Genomic DNA, 22827 nt, shown 5'->3' with positions numbered 1-22827 from the left:
TCTTATACATTAGCAAAAAAAATCAGAACACAAAATGCAAGCTGAATGGATGTGACCCTCACTCTGTCAAGGACCTTGGAGTACTCATAACTAATAACCTAAGTGCCAAAGTCTACTGTAACAACACCACCAAAATGGCACTAAGAGTTTTAAACCTAATCTTATGTAGCTTCTTCTCCAAAAATATTACACCACTAACCAAAGCATAGAAAACATTTACCAGATCAATCCTCGAATACAACTCACTTGTCTGGAAACTGCCCTGCATATTGGACATTAATACAATTGAGAGAGTCCTGAAATATTTCACAAGAAGAGTCCTCCACTCCTCTGCTTGCAACAGAATACTTTATGCCACCAGACTGGAAATTCTGGGCTTAGATAACCTATAACTATGCTGCCTTCGGTATGACTTAAGCATAGTTCATAAAATTATCTGCTACAATGTCCTTCCTGTCAGATATAAACTTAAAGTGAACCGCTCTAAGCTCGATTGCAGAAAATACAGTTTTAGCAACAGAGTGGTCAATACCTGGAATGCACTACCTGATTGTGGTTTTATCCCCCAAATTTTAATCTTACATTGTCTACTATTGGCCTCACCTCACTCCTAAGAGATCTGGTGCATGCATAAGTGCACCAGTGTGCCTACCGTCTCTGTCCTAATGTTCCCTTTTTTTATATTCATTTCATGTATTCAAATCATGTTTATACTTATATATATTATCTAATACATGCTTGACAAAACAAAAATAAATAAATAAAATTAATAACATCAAATTTAGAAATACTTATTTACAATTAAACATCCATGTTAATACCTTAAACTGAGAGAGCAATTCATCACCAACACTTAATGGTCCAGTTTCATTTTCCCGTGTTTCAGCTCTCTTCAATATTTCATCTATGTCCATTTCCTAAGAACATGAAATAAAATTATACAGCTGAATTTTATTTTGCATTACAGATAAATAAAATGCCAGGAAGTTAATTTGCTTGTACCTGTGGTTCCTGTTCTTCCCCTTCTGGTTCTTTGAAAAGTTCCTCAGCACCAAACTTTAGAATAGCTGACAATTCCTCTTTGTTAAAAGGAGCAGAGCTGAAAATGAAGAACAATAGTTTTAAGGATATATTTCAGCCCGGGCCATTCATGATATTGTTGATGCTGTATCCTGTTACCTGGAGAGTGTGCAAGTCTGGATAAGGAACAGGTTAAGGCTCAATTCTGACCAAATTGAATGGTTCTTATAATATGGGCTCCTTGGCTCTCTGAATATTTCATCCTTAGTTCTGCATAGGGCAGCAATCTGGGGGGCCATTGTGGATTTAAAGAATAGAATAGAATTTGTACTGGCCAAGTGTGATTAGACAAACAAGGAAGTTGTCTTGGTGCATATGCTCTCACGTACATAAAAGACATGGTTGTCAAGAGTCATAAGGTACAACATGTAATGATAGTCCGGGTACAAATCAGCAATCATATTAGGAACCAGTCAATATAAATTGTAAGAATACAAGCAACAAAGTTAGTCATTAGTGGGAAGAGATGGGTGATGGGAATCATGAGAATTGTTTTTTTCTGCAGTTCTGATTATCCTCTGAAGTCTGTGTCTATCTTGTTGAGTTGCAGAATCAATCCAGACCATTATAGAGGTGTAGATGACAGACAATAATTCCTCTCTAGAACTGTATCAGCAACTCTTTGGGAAGTTTAAGCTTTCTGAGTTGGTGCAGAAGGAAAGTTCTTTGTAGTGCTTTTTTTGATGACTTTTTGATGTTAGGTGTCCATTTTAGATCTTGTGATATAGTAGAACCCCAGAAATTTGAAGGTTTCTACTACTGATATACTATGTTGTTTACTATTGTAAGAGGTGGAAGTATGGGCAGGTTTCTTTTAAAGTCTACCACCATTTCTCCTCGATCCACAGCTCACATTAGAGAAACATCTTTTAGCTGTTGCGAGGGGGGCGCTTGCCCAGATTCGCCTGGTGCACCAGTTGCGTTCCTATTTGGACCGGGAGTCACTGCTCAGTCACTCATGCCGTCATCCCCTCAAGGCTCGACTACTGTAACGCTCTCTACATGGGGCTACCTTTGAAAAGTGTTCAGAAACTTCAGATCATGCAGAAGTTAAGTTGTTAAGTTCCTTAATGATATTTTTTTCCGGTAACGGGATGATAGTATAACATTTGAAGCAAGAAGGAAAAGAGCACACCTCTAAAGATTTATTGAAGATTTGGGTGAAGATGGGGGCCAATTGGTCAGGAGATACTTTTAAGCAAGAAGTTATCTTTTCTGGGCCTGCAGTCTTTCCCAGCTTTTGTCTGTAAAAGGAAGTCTTGCCCTTCCTTTTCGGTGATCACTAGAGATTGTGAACCCAATTCTCAGTAATATATATGTATGTATGTATGTATACTTGTCAAAAGAACTAAACCTCACGAATTAATATATTACTTTTATACTTTTGGGAAGTCTAGAACACAGACACACACATACACCCACCCACCTAGAGGGTGCAGAACCTGTATGTAGTACGGTTTTTCCTGTAGTGTCCATTCTCTGAATGACTAGATGATCTAGTACCATTTTCTTCTTGGCTCTCTCCAAAATTTCTTCCTCTACTGATCCTTTGGTCACTAAACGATAGATGTTAACCTATGGGTAAAAGAAAGAAAGTTACATAGCAAAACAGAAATTATGGAGAAATATGCATTCCGAAATGGAACAATATGCATTTTATTATTTACAAACATGTATTATATTTGAATCATATAGAAAGCACTTCTGGCTCTCATAAAATGTCACCCCCTGCCCCTCCCTCCTGGTATTTTGGGCTTTTGGCAACTGGTGACCACAATTTGGAACTTTGTTTAGTTGGTTTCTGGAAAAAACAACTTCCACTCAGAAGAATGGAATCACTTAATGATCACCTGATTTGGATCTTCACATTTACTTAATGATCACTGTAAAAATGGTTGAAAAGCCAGTTCTGGTCTCGTGATGCCATTCAGATACCAAAGGAATGTTAGTTGAAGAAAACGTTCAATATATGTATTTAAGTGAATCATATGACATGTCTATTTTCAAGGAGTAAAATTCTGCAGCAATGAACCACAGGAATAGGGCATCCATCTTTAACTACCTTGATTAACCATTCGGTGAATCCAAATAGAGATAAAATGCAGGAAAATCTAAATGTTTGTGCTCTGATATACTAAACATTAAATTAGAATTTAAATTTCAAACCTGTTTTTTTTGTCCGATTCTGTGTGCTCTAGCCTGAGCTTGCAGATCATTTTGAGGATTCCAGTCAGAATCAAATATAACAACAGTATCAGCAGATGCCAAATTTATACCTAGACCTCCAGCTCTTGTAGACAGTAAAAAGCAAAAATCCTGAAATTAAGAGAAGAATTAAATAGTGGAAAATGAATATGATACCATTAATATTTTTGAACTAAGCTGTCTAAGTTAAATGGAAGGAAAATTTATTTAAAGATTTTCTGCATCTTTTTTCTGCAGTCTCACAGATTTCTGGATTTTTGCAGCTCTATCTGATAGCCCTATCGCTTACATCAGTGATGGCAAACCTTTTTTCCCTCGGGTGCCGAAAGGAGCATGGGCGCGCGCTGTTGCGCATGCCTGAATGTCCATGGCCATAGTTCAATGCCTGGGGAGGGTGAAAACAATTTCCCCCACCCCTACCGGAGGCCGGAAATGGTCTCTTTACCAAATTCTAGTGAGCTCAATAGGTTTGTGTTTCACCCTCCTCAGATTCCAAAGGCTTCCCTGGAGCTGGGGAAAGAGTAAAAATGCTGTGCCGCATCCCCCCGGAGGCTCACACATGCATGTTGGAGCTGAGCTATGGCAATGGCTCACATGCCAGCAGACATGGCTCTGCATGCCACCATGCCATAGGTTCGCTATCACTGGCTTACATCAATCCATAATTTAGTATAGTAAACTTCTAAGTTAATTTATTAATCCTTTGGTGGACTTTGACAAAATGCAAATAAATAAATATATGCTGCATTAGGTCAGTGGCAGAAGAAAGAAAGGTGCTAGGAAGATTGGGGCAACACTAAAGAGAAAAGAGGAGAGACAAGATGATGCATGAAAGCTTTGTTCAGAGACAGGATCTGCTCTGCCCATTCACTGGTTATTACAATTACAAGAAACTGTCAATTTGATAGACATTCATCTTTAACAGGTATTCCTTTTCCAACTAATCTGTTAAACCAAACGTTTACCATAATGACAATTTTTTAACCGTGTTGTATTTGGTGAATCTCTAAACACACCATTCATATGTACAATTAAAAAAGGACATTTTTTAAAATTAGTCTCATACTTGTTATGGTAAGCTCAGACAAGGATCAATAGTTAGCAGCCTGTTTCAGAGTTAATAGATGAGTCACCAGCTAAGGACCTGCAGGAAGTTATGATGGGATTTCTGGTAATCAACAGGAGCTTTACCACTAGCCTCCAGAGATAGGACATTCAGTTGCCATTTACCCCTAATGCAAGGGTACACCATAAAGGGAAAAGAATGAAGGCACTCTACAAAGCTCTTCCTAAGGCAGGATATGTGCTGTAATGGTATGCGGAAATTACATTGGGAGGCAGGGCAATGAGATGCAAACAGGAATAATCAGATAAAAGACAGTTTAGGCCACAAAAAGAATGTGAATTGGACAAGAGCTTCCCAGTTTTTGGACTATAAAGGGCTTAGAAGGGAGTACTTTCAGACTTGAAAAATTCTGTTAATGTAACATTACAATAAAATAGAATCAATTCATCTGGTCATGTTTACTGTTTCGTCAGCTTCATAAGGCTGACATGTGCCCTCCCATAATGAGCAGTATCAACAGACTCTAAGTAAAGCAGCAAAGCCTGTATGTTGGGCACAACCATTCACTAATGCAGATTCTGTATATCTTGTATCTTGACTTTTGAATCCCATGAGTTTGAACTCCCAAGACAATTGAACCCCAATTGTCTGACAAACCTTCTATTACACTCTGACTCTTGGATCCAATTCTTTTTTTCTTTTGTCTGCTGCCTTGCACTTGGAAATTTAAAGCATACTTGCTTGATTTTTGAAACACACTTCTTGCTTCTGTCTGTTATTGCATGTTTAGTCTGGGACAGAACACTTATCTTAAAAAAAGAAAAAGGCAACTAATTGCCTACCTCAGAGCCTTCTGCATTAAAATGATCCAGTGCTTGTTTCCTCAGTTCTCCTTTTATTGACCCATCTAGTCTCTGTGGGAGAGGTGGAGAAAGAAAACAATTATGTAAGTATGTAAACAAGCGTGAATAATGAATAATTCAATAATGGAAACAAATACACTCACAGTCATGTAGCTAAAGAATAACATTCTTACTTGAAAGGGAAACTGACGATATTTCAAATATTCAGCTAAGATGTCCAGCATCCGCACCATCTGAGAGAATATAAGTACTCTACTGCCACGCTCTCGTAAGCGAATCAGCAGCTTGTCTAAAAGGATTAGCTTTCCACTACTCCGGATCAAGTTCTTTAAATGAAAAATAAAGTATTACACTTTCAAACAGTTTTCTGTTTTTGTTTCTTTTAAAAAAATGTTGGACAGAAAGATTATATTTACAAGACAACATTAATGCATTTCTATGAAAACTGCTAGAAGCTCAATGTTTTTAAAAAAATCAAAGTGAAGTAAAAAAAATAATATTGACTTTACACATATTAATCCATACAAGTGCACCATAACTAAAGTTGCATATAAGTAAGACAATTACTAAAGAAATCTCTTAAGAAGCCATTCATTGTACTATGTAACTACTACTTTGGACTAGTATTGGTACTATCTAGCAATGGTTTTTACACAACCTTATGAGACAACTCACTCATATTTTGCTGTTGCACACAAGATAAAGGAGAAATGGGTCTAAGCCAAAAGGGAGAATTGCCTAAGAACCCCTAGTAAAATAGAATTCTCATTAGGAATTTTGCAGTTTGCATCTTGGTTCCTAGCATAAGGAGGACCATGTCTAAAGATCTCAAAATCAATATAGACTGAAATAGAAAAGATGCAATAACATAACAGATTCTGGTATTTAGTCCTTATTAACAATCTGCAAATTAAGTTAGTCATCTATTTTTAAGGGCAGTCAGGTACAGAATGCATCCCAGTGTTATTCAAATAGCATTTATCCTTGGGGAGACAATTTACAGATAATCCTCTACTTATGACCCCAATTGTGACTGGAATTTCGAGTGTAAGTCATTATGGTCATAAATCAAATCAGACCTGGTTTTTTACAGAGGTCATTAAGTGAATTGCTGCAATCATTAAATAAACTATATGTTCATTAAGTGTAACTGGCTTTTTAAATAATGTTTCTTGTTGGAAATTGACATAAAAGGTTGCAAATTGTGATGATGTGATATAGTACACTGCAACCAATAAAAAACGTGAGCCAGTTGCCAAGTGCCTGAATTATATCATGTGACTATGGGGAAGGTACAACAATTTTAACTGTGAGTACAAGTCTTTAATTACTTTTTGTGAGGCCTTCATAACTTTGAACTGTCATTAAATGAATGGTTGTATCAAGGACTACTAGTATCCTGTAAAAGACAACATAACTTTGCCCTTTACATATTTACATACACACTTTCACATATTATTCTTAATTCAACCTTACCTATAGTTATCATGACAACATTATTATAAAAGGTATGCCTTCGTAGGTCACTCTTTTTCAGACCTGATGCTCGGTTTTTAATGGTTGCCATAAAACAAATTTACAAATAATTTCAGTTGCTTAATATAATTATAATTAATTAAGTCAATTTTCAGTTTCCAAAAAATTGTTGAAATAAATTTATGTGATCAAAATGTAAGACAACAGTTCTTTGCAGGCAAATATTCTTAAAGGTAATCTCATGCAGAATGCATTACAATAATCCATTGGGAAATGACTAGGTGATGAGTGACTGTGAACAGAGCTCCAAGAATAGGAGCAACTGATACAAGACACAAAGCTGTGCAAAAACCCTTATAGCCACAACTACCCCGCTTTTTGAGTCAAGAAAGACCCCCAGATTGCACAGCGGATCTGTCTGGGCTCATAAAACTCTAGCAGCAAAAACCTGAAACTGGCACTACACAAATCCAAGAGCCATTCATTCTTGCTAGAATTCAACTTGATTGAAATGGATATCATTTATTTTCCTTTGTTTAGAACGTAGAATAACAGAATTGGAAAAGACCTTGCCTTACTGAAATCTAAGTAAACTATATTCACGATATTTCCCTAATCCACTAATTTGGTCACTTTGTCAAAGAATGCAGTGAGGCTCGATTCTTGTGTTTATTTTTCTGTTTTGTAAACTGTATAACTGAAAGAAGATATATGTAAGAAAACTGTAAAGGTATAATAAAACCAGCACCTTCAGTGACAAATCACTAAATCTCATTCAAAATAACATATGAATCTTGGACTACAAAATACAACAATTTATTAGATATTTACCTGTAAGGCCTCCTGTTTATTATAGAATTCATTATCATCTGGTGGCTTAATGAGGTAGCAATGATTACAACACTTTTTGAGCTCCATCATGATATTCAAAAAGCCTGAGGTACTGCCTTTTGATCCCTTACTTAGAGCTTTGTAATTCCTTGTTAAAATCCACCTAGGACATTAACAACATTGTTGATAACAAGACAGTAGAAAACAAAACATAAAACAAGAGATACATGGTAATTTGCATATATTTTGTATCATTTTAATAAACATAATAAATTACTTACTTGTAATACTGCTTTTGCAATGCACTCATTTCCATTCTTAAAATTTGTTCAACCTTGGCAGGTAGAGATTTTTCTACATCTTTCTTAACTCTCCTCAACAGGAATGGTTCAAGTTCTTTGTGAAGACTTGCATAACCAAATTCCCTTCCTTTCCCATGTTCTTCTTCAAAATCTTCCCAAGAAGAGAATCTTCAATAAAAAAAATCACCACATTGTTAATTTGCAATACAGTGTTCCCTTGCCTTTCACGGGAGATACGTTCCAAGTCCGCCCGTGAAAGTCAAATTTCCGCGAAGTGGAGATGCTCCCTTCCTTCCTCCCCCTCCCTCCTCCATTCCTGGTTTTACTTACCCCCCAGAACCTGCAGGGGCAACGGGGCGGCAAGCTGGGGGCTTTGCTGCGCTTGCTGCAGGTGTCTCCCATGGCGGCGGCCTTAGCTCGGGAATTCTGCAGCTGACGGTCCTCTGCTCGGAGCACCTTCACCGGCCGCTGCGCCCTCCCAAATGCGCTTCTGAAGGCGGCAAATTAGGGTGGGGGCTGATGGAGCAGAGCCCCAAACCGCCGGATAATCAAAGCTGCCCCGCGGGCTGGATGCGTTGAGGGGACACCCGCCCGCTTTTCGGAAGCTGCTGCTGTGCACCCCGCTTCAACTGCCCAGCAGCGGGCGTTCCAGGCATTCCTCTGGGGGTTCCTGCCAGCACTGCCCCAGCAGCACGTCGGCTATCCCCAAGGCCACCCAGCAGTCATCGGCTGGAGAGCGGCGGCTCAGCCACGGGGATGAGTGGGGTGCGTGGCATCCAGCTGGCGGAGCAGCCCGCGGGACAGCTTCAATCTTCCAGCGGGATGGGGCTTGGCTTCATCAGCTCCCACCCTAATTTCCTGCCTTCGGGGGCGCCTTTGGGAGGGTGCAGCGGTCGGCGAAGGCGCTCTGAGCAGAGGGCCGTCAAGTGCAGAATTTCCGAGCTAAGGCTGTCGCCATGGGAGATGCCGGCAGCGAATGCAGCAAAGCCCCCAGCTTGCCGCCCCGTTGCCCCGGCTGCAATTGGAGCGTACCAACACTCCGAGAATTAAAGGGGAGGGATCGGGAGGCTGGGGAGGAAGCGGAGCTTTTATTTAAAGAAGCAGGACGGCTTCTTTAAATAACATTTTTAAAAAAAAATTCAAAATTTTTATTTTATTTATTTATTTATTTATTGAAAATCCATATAGATTTTTTGCAAAAGTCAGACCCGCAAAAGGGACCACTGTACATTCAAAGAGATTAAATTAATTCAAATATTGGTTTCACTAAGTATTATATATTCAGAATACAAAATAATACTTAAGAATTACAGGTAGCCCTTGTGTAATGGTCACTATGGCTATGTGTGACCTCCAGTATTACAAACAGTACATCTTTAAATAATTATGAGTTAAGGAGAGGAACATGACATTTACATTGATATCTTGTTTCTATAAGCATCTAGTTGATCATCAAAGACAAAAGTAAGTATTTGGTCTAATTTATCATCACTATTCGAATATTCTTATCTTATAGTAAGCAAGAAAATGAGCACAGAGATTCATTCTATTTATGTTAAAAATAAACCCTAATCTGATACCAGATTTTACAGTCTACAACAGGGCTTTCAAATTCGCAGCCCATGGGCAAGGTGCATCATGGATTGGCCACACCCACTTTAGCAAAAGGGGGAAAGTCATGATATGTCACATGACGATGTAAGTTTGACAGCTCTAGTCTAAAACCTTTCAGATATATATTTTCCCTTTAAAGTCAGTGAAAATTAATTCTGAAAAGATTCTTCCACACAGCCATGTATTATATAGCTGGACTTTCTGAGAATTTGTAATTGACCTCCAAGCCAATTTAAATTTCTTGATTTAATAGTTACTGGTTTTCTTAAAATGTAAAGTCTAAATATAATAAAGTTATCAAGTTTTATCTGAGTAGAAATAGCACTCAAAATACAACAGATCTGAAAAAAGTTTGTTCAGAAAGATTAGTTTTTATCCATCAAAACAAGGTGAATATAAACCAAATTGCAATCATACTATCTCTATTTGTCAATGCAATATGATTACCTACTTTTCTGGCATGATGAAATGAAGCAGGGACCACAGCTCTTTCAGGGAGTTTTGTAGAGGTGTTCCAGTTATAAGAAGGCGATGGTTAGATTTGAAGTCTATTAATGTCTTATATAAGAGGGAGTCATCATTTTTTAATCGATGGGCTTCATCTACTCCTATAAAGGCCCAATTTAAGCCTCCAAGGAATGACTTTTTAGAAAGAAAAGAAACCCACAATAAGTATGCTTTCTTTTAAAAGAAAAAATATATTTAACATAGCAATTTAAACTAAATTATGGGCAATAAAAATTACACAGGTAGATAAATAATATAAGAAGGCAGAGAAACCATTTTATCCAAAGCCCTGGATTGATGAGTTTTCTTCTTTCTTTTTCCCAACAGGATGGAAATTATTTCCTTAGAAAAAGTCACATTTTTTCATAATTCTGATGGAAAGGAAGGAATAGATCTTATAGCTAGCTGCATATTTTATTGCAATCTTGTTAAAAATGTCCCCTCTTAATTTGCTGAAAGCAAAGATAGTTCTGAAAGGTTTAGTCTTCTTTTTGATGATAGGCCTTGTTTTTTCATCTTTGAAGAGAAATGTCCAAAACATCCAAGCCATAGTTGGTAGTTATGGTATTTATCCTAACAATCAATCTAGTTTCTTATTCTTAACTGAAAAAGTAACGTGTTTTGAATATACTGTTTTAATTTTTAGCAATTAATTATGATTATTCAATTGATCAGTCTAATTACTAACCTTGTCTTTTAATAGAATTTCATATGTTGTCAATAAGATGTTAAATTTTAATCGTTTGGTCTGTAGATGCATCCACTCATGAGTTCTTATCTATAGAAAAAATCAGTGAAATAAAGGCCAGGTTTTTTCACCAAAAAAAAAGTATATGAAACCGCTAATATAAACAATTTAATTATTATTATTTATTTATTCATTTTTCAATATACAAATCAATAAACTTTTTTAACAGTACTGGATTCAGCGAAGCCTTTGGAGTCTGGGGAGGGGGAAACACGAGCCTACTGGGCCCACCAGAAGTTGGGAAACAAGCCATTTCTGGCCTCCAGATGGCTTCCAGAGAGGTGGGGGAAGCTGTTTTTGCCCTCCCCCAGGCACTGAATTATGGGTGAGGGCACTCAGGCATACCCGATAGCATGCATGCTCTTCCGGCACCCGAGGAAAAAAGGGTTCGCCCTCACTGATCTATAATCTGAAATAGTTTGATTCCTGCTTTGCCTTTTGGTATGAGTAAAAATACATAGAATTCAGTTCAGAATTTACTGTTATAATTATTTCCTAAAACTCAGATCTAAACTGTCTGGTGTAGGTAAGAACATTGTTTGGATAGAACTAACTTTTTACTGTAGACTATCACATTCTTTCTAGACATTTTTCAGTGTTGACCCATTTAGAATGAAAAACTATAGAATGTCTATATCAAATAATTATGGCAGTGGTTCCAAGGAGGTTTCCACCATATTATCTGTAGCAAGGGACAATATGCCCAGAGTCATGTCTGTTGATATCCTTTATATTTTCTTCCTTTTCGGTCTGACTACACCATACACATGACAATTATTTTGTTAGCAGTCATTCATACCTCTTTTGAAAACCGCCCTCCCCACCCATAATTTGTTCTAAAAAATTTCCAAACATTCCTGCTTGCCAAAACAGTTGTGGATCAAGGCATTACCTTTAGGGAAAAGAAAAAAGCTAAAAAAAATATTACTCTCAGGAAAGCTAGTTCCTTAAACAATTTCTAAGAAATATTTACATTTTATCAGTAAAACATTAAACACTTTAAATTTTAAAGTAAAACAATACTGGGTAAAATGGCTAATTAATTCTGTTAATTTTTTGTTTGTGATAAAACATTTCATTAAATATCAAATGAAAAAAAAAATCCAGACTATTCAACCATGCTAGGAGTTTTTAATTCTATCTGTAGCCTATTAAGCAGATGTGATAAATATAAATTAAATTAAAATATAGATCTATTTCCTATTTTAGCCTATTTTCTCTTGCTCAACCCAATACTGAAATATTAAATAATGTCACTATATTTTAATTACAGTCTATCTAAAAACAAATAGTAAATAATAAAAATTAATATAAAAACTCTTTAGTATAGATTTGGATTAAAATTACACCACTATACAAATAATACTTCCAAATCTCTGTTTCCCATTAACCTACAATTCCACTTACCACATTTCTACTGGTAATATCTCCCAAATAAACTACAGCATTCATCTGTGGAGCCCATGTCTGGATTTCTCTTTGCCAAGATGTCAGGGTCGAAAGAGGTACTACAAGCAGGAAAGGTCCATACAACTGATGCTCATGAAATAAGTAATTCAAAAAGGAAATGGTTTGTATCGTTTTGCCCAAACCCATTTCATCAGCAAGAATACAGCTGTTTCCCCTGTAAAGTGATATGAACATACATATTCACATACATATTCATCAATTCCTACATATTAGAAATTAAATTATTATGATGTATTACTTTCTAAATTTGACCAATATAGTCATTTAAGTATTAACTTTTACTTATAATTCATATGGAATCAAGGAATAAAGGTCTGAAAAGATTTGTTTACATTATTTAATTGCATAAGCTTTCACAGATTATTAAAAAATGAAACAAGAATAAAGATACAAAAATCAAAATAAAAGTTACTACTAATTTATCTTCTCTGCGAACCTCCCCTCCCCCACCTTTTGGTAGCCACATTTTCCTCTTTGATTTATTTCCCAACTGCTAATTGCTACCTAAATATTTATAGTATACGAAACAATGCCGTTTGGCGGGGCCCAGGGGAAGAGACTTCTCTGTGGCGGCCCCAGCCCTCTGGAACCAACTCCCCCCCAGAGATCAGAACTGCCCCCACCCTCCTTGCCTTTCGCAAACTCCTAAAAACCCACCTCTGCCGGGCCGTTTCATTTATGGTTTGTTTGGGATGTATGACTGTTTTTTATAATAAGGGTTTTAAACTGTTTTTTAACCATTAGGTTTGTACTGTGTATTGTTGTTGTAAGCGGCTCTGAGTCTCCGGAGAGGTGTGGCATACAAATCTAATAAATAATAATAATAATAATAATAATAATAATAATAATAATAGAATGTATCATAATATCTCCTAAAAGCTATTATTCAAAATACAGTGATACCTTGTCTTACGAACTTAATTGGTTCCAGGACGAGGTTCGTAAGGTGAAACGTTCGTAAGATGAAACAATGTTTTCCATAGGAATCAATGGAAAAGCGATTAATGCGTGCAAGCCCAAAATTCACCCCTTTTGCCAGCTGAAGCGCCCATTTTGGCGCTGCTGGAATTTCCCTGAGGCTCCCCTCCATGGAAAACCCCACCTCCTGACTTCTGCGTTTTTGCGATGCTGCGGAGGAATCCCAGCATCGCAAAAACGGGCGGTTCGTTGGCAATGGAAGTCCGGAGGTGGGGTTTCCAAGCGAGGGAAGCCTCAGTAAAATCGCAGCATCGCAAAAACGCGGAAGTCTGGAAGTGGTGTTTCCCATGAAGGGGAGCATCAGAGGAATCCCACCAGCGCAAAAACGGGTGCTTCGCTGGCAACGGAAGGTCCGGAGGTGGGGTTTCCCAACAAGGCAAGCCTTCACCTGGCAACGGAAGCCCGGAGGCAGAGCATCCCAGCGGCGGCGGCGGGTTCGTAAGGTGAAAATAGTTCAGAAGAGGCAAAAAAATGTTAAACCCTCTGTTCGTATCTCGAAAACTTCGTATGACAAGGGGTTTGTAAGACGAGGTATCACTGTATCTGAATTTATCTTTGCTGTACAATGTCAGATAAAATGTGTCATTCATATATGTGTGTGTGTGCATGTGTTTGTGAAAGTGTGTGTATATATATTTTACAGATGTTAACATACATTAGGTAAACACACATATTTAATAAATTTTGATACTTTTATGTTTTATAGAATTAGTCCTAATAAAAATAATTGTGAGTTTAGTTGAATGCTGAGTTTCACATTTTCTGAATGTTTGATGTATTTCCTTCTAATACTTTTGAGTTTTTCTGCATAACCACCATATGTGATAATATATTTTCCCCTTTGGTGTAGTTTGTTGCTATATAACCAGCTGGCAAAATTAAGACAACAGTACTTTTCTCCCACTTTGCTAAACTAGATTATTAAATACATTTTAAAATTCCAAGAAGCAGGGAAAGAATAGATTTTATCTGATCCTAAAACTATACTTTGGGTGTACAGGAAGCAAGGTTCTTACTTCTAAATGAACTAAGGCTGCAGAATGCTTCAATTTTGCAAAGTGCCTGTTAAACCTGAAAAATCTTTAGAATCTAATTACACAGGTCTACAAAAAGTAATATTTTTTGTAATCATCGTAGTTGACCTTGTACTTTTCTGAATCATTTTTTTGTTCTGATTTCAAAAATGTATATAGTTTTTCTGTAGCAGTTACAGTTTCCAAGGAGCATCATCATTATTATTATAAGATATGGGAAATATACTGATGACATTAAGAAAACAGTAATTACCACATACTTTGAAAATGTAGAAATAAACTAATAACAAAAATGCTTCTATATCAGAAACTTTATGTGATAGAGCAAAACTAAGCATATTTTTGGAATCAGCACATCAAACTCCATAAAACAGACATATTACCTTTGATAATGATTTTGTGTGTGTGTTGACCAGCGTTATTATTTTTGTACCTTCAAGTATGAATGGAACACATTTATGCAGATAAGAGAACCTGCTTAGTATAGTGGTTAGGTCACTGGGCTAGAAACTATAAAACTCTGAATTCTAGTCCTGACTTAAGCACAAAGCCAGCTGGATGACCTGGGGCAAGTCTTAGGCAACAGCGAGAGTACCAAAACTCTGCAGCAAGAAGTATGTATGTATGTATGTATGTATGTATGTATGTATGTATGTATGTATGTATGTAAGTAAGTAAGTAAGTAAGTAAGTAAGTAAGTAAGTAAGTAAGTAAGTAAGTAAATAGTTGGCTAAATGAAAATGTATATGAAGCTTATTTTTCTGTTAATAAAACTGAACAGAGCAATATACATACATACATACATACATACATACATGCATGCATGCATGCATGCATGCATGCACTTTAATGTACAGTTGTAAGATTTTAAATATGTACATACTTGCACCATGAATGAGCTAACCAATTTAGTCCATTTAATTGATAATCTCTTAACTCTAGGTTTTCATGACCTCCAATGTAATTAGGTTGCTTCTTTAAAGCCACAAATCTTGGTCTTTGCTTCAAAACCTACCAAAGTAAAAAAGAAATGTTATTTTTATTCCTTATTTTGCATACAATTGAAAATCTGAATTTTATACTATCTGACATTTAAAGACTAACAGAGACAATATAAAAATGATTTTTTTGTGGGGGAGAGGTGATATGATGTGACCTGTGGACCAGAGTACTGGAGATAAATAACAGGCAGGTATTTAAATACATGGCACAATCAAAAAACCAAACTTAGATCTGATTACACATTGAGAAATTAGGACCAGGAGTGCTACAAAGGATCTGAAAATAGATTATGATTTACAGCTGCTAATCATATAACATTATCTGGTTCTTAGGCAGTCAACAGACCCAATTAATTCCAGCATGCAGCTCTTCGGTTTTCTTTTTTAATTTTCAAGCCAATGTAATGGGCATCTGTTAAAGGAAGACAAATCTCATCCTCCTTTTATTTTGCTTTTCAGTTTAATCTCTTTAAAACATATCCTTTCAAGCCCCTTCCCTAGGAAGACTACTACTTGGTTTGGGGGAATTACAAGTTGCACATACGATAGGTGATAGGACTGCTGTGTTTATTGCTGCATACCACACACATAATTCAGTCGTGGTCGTCCCCCCCCCCCCCCCCATTTATTTAGGGATAACTTCACCACCACCACCTGCACAATCTACTTAATTTCCCCCAATACAAATGCCAATTCAAAAACACCTGAGTGGCAAAAAATAATAAACAGTTAAGAGGATGAGAGATGATTAAGTTCTAATGGTATAGCAGACAAAGAATGACAAAGATAAAAAAGATTTTTAAAAATGTATCACTATCTTCTGGCAGTAATCGTACAAATACATGACAGTGTTGGGAGCCTCTGGCCCCAGCCAAAGGTTCTTCCACTTATCAGAAATCCATTGACTGAGGCTAAAGATTGCCAAGGAAAACAATTTCCTATTCCCGGATTCTAAGCCACAGCTAAGATTACACAGGTAGTTTATCATTTGGGAATATCAGACAGGCTATAAACCAAAAGATATCTTGTCATTGTCCACAAATCGCACCTGATTGTGCAAAAGGAGACTTAGTCTGAAAAGAATAAAGATCTTTTCACCAGGCACTGATACAGATATCATAAAATTGTTATAATCATTTCCACATGTATGAAAGAGTGACAGTTCAGTGTTAAATCAACCTCCTCCTATTGTTACAGCTTACACTTGGGAAATAATCTATTTAAACTGAATGACATTTACAGAATTTGCTCTTCATATGGCTGAGTAAATAGCAGCTGACTATATATGACACAACAACATGCCACGTGATTGTATCTTGAGACCTTCTAAGAATGGAGACTCAGTAGCTGAAGCAATTTAATACTAATATCTAATATTTCTGCTTATTTTTCCCTATTTATTTTCCTGTTTAACTGTTTAAATAAATACAATTAGCCTGCCTACTGAAGATACAAACAAAAATAATGCTGATTAAACATGTCATTTTTCAAGTTTTCTTCACAGTATTTAAATGATTCCATTATTACTTATGATAATATTTTTATATGTTTTCAAAAATATTTTTAAAAGCCTCTTTCTTGGTAGTTTTTGCATAAGTTGGTTAACCAGGGGTGTCATCATGGAATGCCAATCTTGTGATCCATGACTGAAAACAAAGGTCCATAATTAAAGGTTTGTTCTGAGTTGCCATAGTTTACTGTGAATTCAATAGCCATCCCAATTTAGAACACTCAGGGGGAAAGTTTTGTTTCATACTTGAAACAAAAGGCAGTTTCTGTATTGGCATATTCCTAGATATTTCAGAGAAAGACAATCTTGACTGAATCACCACTTACAATGTGTTTATCCTGCGGACCACTCGACTCAGATTTATTTGATTTATACCTGCTTTTAATTATGGACTCCCATCTGCACAATAAAAAGGCCAATATTCTAAATGCTGAATATGATACATTTACTAAAATAATTTAAATTGTACCTACCTTACAATCTTTAAATGGAGTAGTCTTCGACTGATTTCTACTAAAATACTCATCAATCCGTGATTGGAACTTTTTTGCAATGAGAGCTCCATCTTCCCAGCTGCACTCTGAGTAAGGGAGACCTTGCCATTTACAATAATAATCTGGGTAACCTGCTGCTGACTTCTGGTTAGAATGGGCTATAGAAAGTAAGCATAAAAATGCAAAGTAACATGTTCACTTAAATAACGAATCATGAAGAACAGATTATACACAAAACCTGGTTAAAATACAATATCCGTTAATAATGTTTGAGTTTGAGTGGATGTAATTGTTTAATGGAAAGATTTGCAAAAAGAACAAGAAAAAAAAAAGAAAATGGAAAAAGTGACAAATGTTTTGAGAGAATGGTTAATCGGTTGGAGACCTGTGAATGGGAGTTAAAAAGCTGAAATAGCATCAGAGTAAAAATTGGATTCATTGAAAAAGGAACAAAGCAAGAATGAAGCTAAGAAGGCAGCCAGGGGATTAAGCCTGGAAAAGTCAGAGACAACTTTCAGTAGAAGATACACGGTAAAGGAAATGGTTGGATAACCTCGCCCAGTGGTTTCATGTGGATGCTAAATAAGTGGGGAGAGTTCAATCCTATAGGGGTCTACAGAGAGTCATCTTCTCCCCAAAATCAACACCAAAAGTGAAATGCATATGGCTCCTAAGGGAAAGGTAAATTGTTCAAACCTAATTCAGAAAGAGGAAGAAATTGGGTGACCAGACTTGTCAGTTGTAGAAAAAATATATTGCAGGTTACCGTCCCAAAAAATGGTGTGTATGTGTGCGTGTGTGACAAGGATGGTAGAATGCTCTCCACAAAGGAGGGGGGGAGCATCCATTTAGAGAGAAGGAAAAGCCACATGGAGAAAGGGTTGACTGAAGTTGGAGGGATATAAGGAAGGAAGTAAATTTCTGAACTCCATTAATTATCAGAATGGGGAATGGAAGGAAAGATAGTATCAAAATAGTAATATGAGAGGCGATAAGGGATGAGCTGCCCTACTTTAATTCCTCCTCTCTCCAACTCCTCTTGGTAACTGAGTAGTGGGACACTTCTACACTATGGGCACAGACTGTTGCTATTGAATTCCAGGTTTGTCCATAATATAACCTTTCTCATTCAAATTCTGATCTTGGATCAGCAGATAGATTAGGCCAAGTATTACTGAGATAGATATAGAAGAGTAAAGGGAATTCCTCTTGGAGATATGCCCATCTGGGTATCAATGATACATTAGAAGCAGAATCAGAATCAGAATAGAGCTGGAAGGAACCTTGGAAATCTTCTAAGTCCAGCTCCCTACTGAAGCAGGAAATCCTGTACCATTTAATATATTAGATGTAATCCATAGTAAGGAGGAAGAGGATGTGGAGTTATTGTCTAGAAGACTATATATAATCAGAAATAGTTTTTTACAAATAATATGAGTATGGGACTTATTACAATCACTATCCTAAACAGGATAAACTAATTTCATAGGACAATTCTTGAGGATTTCCCCAAAATCCTCATGTACATTCTGTAGGATACTTGGTCTGCCTATCAAATAAGGGATTGATATTGATAATTGAAATGAGTGCTCTTGCACTGCCTCTTCCTGGTCACCAATCCAGTAAAAGTTTGATTGGGCAAAAGCTAAAGATGAGTGCATTCAAAATGGACAAGAACTTAAGTTTAAGTTTACACTATGACAGAAAGTGGAGTGAAATAATTATATTTCTCTAGTATTACTGCATTTACAAATTCAACATTAATTTTTCTATTTTCAGCAAAACCCAGGCTGTAATTTTTAACAGAGTCGCCGTGATTGCAATGGCTTTAAACCTAAGCAAATAAATAAAATGTATTAAAAATAATATTTTATATAAATACTATGAATTTAAATATATTTTAATCATGCACATTTCAAATTTCAAGTTATATCACTTACCAATAATTCTCTCTACAATTTGATACTGCTTATGCAAGTCATCTGTAAGCTCTTGCTGACAGTTGTAATATTCTACATCTTCTGGAGAAGCATTTTTCAGCCTGGACATAAAATATGCATGTTGGTGACATCTTTAAAAAAGCATTGATACTGATTTCAAGGTATGAAAATCCTCTGTCTAATGAGATGATAACCACCTGTATATGACTTTTACAGAGTTGTGACTTTCAATGGCTGGGTCCTAAAGGATAATGTGAATAGTTGGCTTCTCGACTTCCCAATGCTATCCTGCACAACCCCAAAAACCCTTTCTTAAATATTTAGACAAAGATTTAGGATAATACGGAAGATTATCTAATGCATTTAGGTATTATCTTTCTGACAAGATAATAAACCAAGTAAAAATAGTTTATAATTATACAGTAGGTCTGTAAAACACACATGGTTTAAATAAAATCCTGAAAGAAAATTTGATTTCATAAATCATCAAACCTAGTTTGACCTCCCAGAATCCATTTTCAGGAAGAGTCGATTTATTATTATTTTTTTTACTAGTTGATTGCTATTATAAACAAGAATAAAAAGAAAAAGAGACGGCACTTTAGTACCTGTTGACATGTACTTTACTTCGTGACCTAAAATCTACTATTTTCCTTATATCACATGAACCTCTGTGTCAGGAAAGAAAGAATATAGGAAGAACTTTCTGTTGGTATCAAGGTATTTAGCTCCTAGCTAGGGGTATGAAAAAGACTAGAAGTAACATACAAAATATTATCTACTCAAATTGTTCTCTGCATTGAACAGCTACCCTATGCCTTATTTGTAAAGATAATGAAATAGGATTGTATGGATTTAGATATGGATCCAAACACCACAATATATCAAGCAGAATGTGTGGATAAGCGTAAGGAAATACCACAGCTAAGGAATTTCTTTGAAAGCAGCATGTATGAAGATTTGCAACCATGGCCAAGAGAAAGGATGGGCTAAGAAGATTATAGAACAGAAGCTGATGGAATAAGCATGTGAAAACGTGTCACTTATCGCTAGTAATCAGTTTCATAAATAAAAATATGCACACAGGTTAATACACTGGTAGTGGTGGTTAAATTGGGGCAAGGGAAAAACGCGAGGCAAAGTTCTATGAAAATTTATTTATTTATTTATTAGATTTGTATGCGTGGCCAGATTCGTCAAACATGGATTGACTGGCTGAAACGGGAGAGCAGATGCTAGGAAGATAAATTGAGTTGGCACCACTTGGAAGAAGATGGGGCGATATGCACAAGTCTTGACATACTTGCCCTATAAAATAATTCCAGAAGCAACAAGCTATAAACCTGGAGTTTGTGAGTTCTACTCCAATCTCAGAAATGAAAGCTGGGTCGGTGACTTTGGACTAGTCACTGTCTCTCAGCCCTACTGATCTCACAGAGTTTTTCTACAGTAAATAGTAGAAGGAAGGAGTATTCACCACCCTGAGTTATTTATAAAACTAATGAAGGTGGGATTTAAGAAAATCTAAAAAACCTAAAACAACTAAAATGTCTAGTTGAACTCAGGCTGACCCAACAATGCTTCAAGCAGAATTTCTGGAATGTATGGTTTGTTGTCAGTGTTTTTAAAAAAGATTTTCTATTTCATGTACACCAATGATGGCGAACCCAAGGCAGGGTACCACAGGTGGCACAGGGAGCCATATCTGCTGGCATGAGAGCCGTTGCCCTAGCTCAGCTCCAACATGCATGTTGTGCCAGTCAGCTAATTTTTGGCTCCTAGAGGCTCTGGGAGGGTGTTTTTTGCTTCCAGAGAGCCTCTGGGGGGATGGGAGAGGGCGTTTTTACCCTCTCCCAGCTCCAGAGAAGTCTTTGGAGCCTGGGGAGGGTGAAACACAAGCCTACTGGGCCCACAGAAGTTTCCAGCTTCCAGAGAGCCTCTGGGGGTAGGAAAAGCTGTTTTTGCCCTTCCCAGGCATTGAGTTATGGGTGTAGGCATTCGCGCATGCACGATAACACCCACCCACACTCTTTCGGCATCCAAGGAAAGAAAGGTTCGTCATCACTGATGTACACCATAATTGTAATTTTAGTCATATTTTAATGACTTAAACATAATTTCCAGAATTAAGTTATGTTGAATATCCTTTTCTCCATAGAATAGGCGTTGATTGCTTACCTGAACGCCTCTTCTCGTACGGTGAGCGGGTACAGCAGTCACATGGGTTGCTCATGTCCAATCCGGTGGAACTGAGCCTAGTGTTAAAAAAGCTTGCTGGATCCGCCCCTTCCCCAGAATTCGCGAATCCATAGACTAGGCTCAGCTGTGAAGCTCTGTAGTGTTCAACTCTCATTGTTAGAGGAAGAAAGGTTATAGGAAGGTAAAGAAGACACATACAAGGGCGGGAAGTGACTGCTGTACCCGCTCACCGTACGAGAAGAGGCGTTCAGGTAAGCAATCAACGCCTATTCTCCGTACTGAAGGAGCGGGTCCAGCAGTCACATGGGACATACCCAATAGATGGTCCCTAGGGTGGGATTAGATTGCTATCGTGTGAGATAACGGATTGGAGTACCCTTCTGCCGAAGGCAGCGTCCGCTGAAGCGTAAGAGTCAATCTTGTAGTGCCTGATGAAGGAATTTGGCGAGGCCCAAGTGGCTGCTTTGCAGACCTCCTCCAACGGGGCTTGAGTCGCCCAAGCGGCCGAGGTGGCTGCGCTCCTGGTGGAATGCGCTGTGATGTTCCTTGGAACTGAGAGGGAGGCCGACTCGTAGGCCTTAGATATAGTCCCTCTGATCCAACGGCCTATTACTGTTGAAGACACTTTGGCACCCATGACTCTGGGGTGATAGGCTATAAAAAGTGCTTCTGACCTCCGAAAGGGTCCTGTGCGTTGGATATAGATTCTCAGCGCTCTAATGAGATCCAGGGTGTGCCATCTAATTGCCAAGGGATGGTCTCGTTGGAGGCAGAAGGAAGGTAGGACAATATCCTGAGTTCTGTGGAACATGGAACTGACCTTGGGTAAGAAGGTGGGGTCCAGTCGCAAGACTACCTTGTCCTGATGAAATTGACAAAGGTCCTGCCTGATTGAGAGGGCAGCCAACTCCGAAATGCGTCGTGCAGAGGTAATAGCCACCAGGAATGCTACCTTAAAGGATAGGTACCTGAGGGACGCCGATTTTAGGGGTTCGTATGGTGCCTGCGTGAGGGAATGGAGAACCCGTGGCAAATCCCAGGATGGATACCTGTGGACCTTGGAAGGTCTGAGGTTGGCTATGCCCTTGAGGAATTCCTGAACTTCTGGAAAGGAGCGGAGAGGCTGTCTGCGGGGCCCCGCTAGGACAGAGGAAATGGCCGCCAGATGACGCCGGAGGGTGCTGGTGGAAAGTCCCTGATGGAAACCTTGCATAAGGAAGGAAATGATTCTGTGTATGGGGATGCACAGGGGAGAGAGGCCTTCCTGTAGACACCACTGGTGAAACTTGGACCACGTGTGGTCGTAGATTCGATTGGTCGAACCCCTTCTGGCCTTTAAAATGACCTCCACTGTATCGGGGTCGTGGCCACGCAGTTCTAAGTCTCTCCTGATAACAGCCAGGCGGTGAGGTGGAACCACTCCGGGTCTGGATGGAATGAGGCCCCCTGCCGCAGCATATCCCCCGAAACGGGGAGTCGCCAAGGGTCCTGGACGGACAACTGTTGGAG

General features: G+C 37.9%; 1 protein-coding gene across 3 annotated transcripts in view; it reads right to left on the bottom strand.

The window, feature by feature from the left end:
• The window catches only part of CHD1 (chromodomain helicase DNA binding protein 1), a 74337-nt gene that overhangs the window by 18708 nt on the left and 32802 nt on the right, over positions 1–22827 (bottom strand). For all 3 annotated transcript variants that reach the window (XM_070742981.1, XM_070742983.1, XM_070742982.1), the window contains exons 9-22: positions 19120–19220; positions 17159–17337; positions 15058–15185; positions 12100–12316; positions 10633–10722; positions 9889–10079; positions 7803–7991; positions 7522–7684; positions 5388–5540; positions 5194–5265; positions 3247–3396; positions 2507–2655; positions 1003–1099; positions 822–917 (exon numbers count right to left, since the gene is read on the bottom strand). In XM_070742981.1, the coding sequence (XP_070599082.1) occupies positions 822–917; positions 1003–1099; positions 2507–2655; positions 3247–3396; positions 5194–5265; positions 5388–5540; positions 7522–7684; positions 7803–7991; positions 9889–10079; positions 10633–10722; positions 12100–12316; positions 15058–15185; positions 17159–17337; positions 19120–19220 (1975 nt within the window). The remainder of the gene's footprint in view (positions 1–821; positions 918–1002; positions 1100–2506; positions 2656–3246; positions 3397–5193; positions 5266–5387; positions 5541–7521; positions 7685–7802; positions 7992–9888; positions 10080–10632; positions 10723–12099; positions 12317–15057; positions 15186–17158; positions 17338–19119; positions 19221–22827) is intronic.

This window comes from Erythrolamprus reginae, chromosome 2, assembly GCF_031021105.1.
Source record: "Erythrolamprus reginae isolate rEryReg1 chromosome 2, rEryReg1.hap1, whole genome shotgun sequence".
Taxonomy (NCBI): domain Eukaryota; kingdom Metazoa; phylum Chordata; class Lepidosauria; order Squamata; family Dipsadidae; genus Erythrolamprus; species Erythrolamprus reginae.
This window is presented reverse-complemented; position numbering and strand designations above follow the sequence as displayed.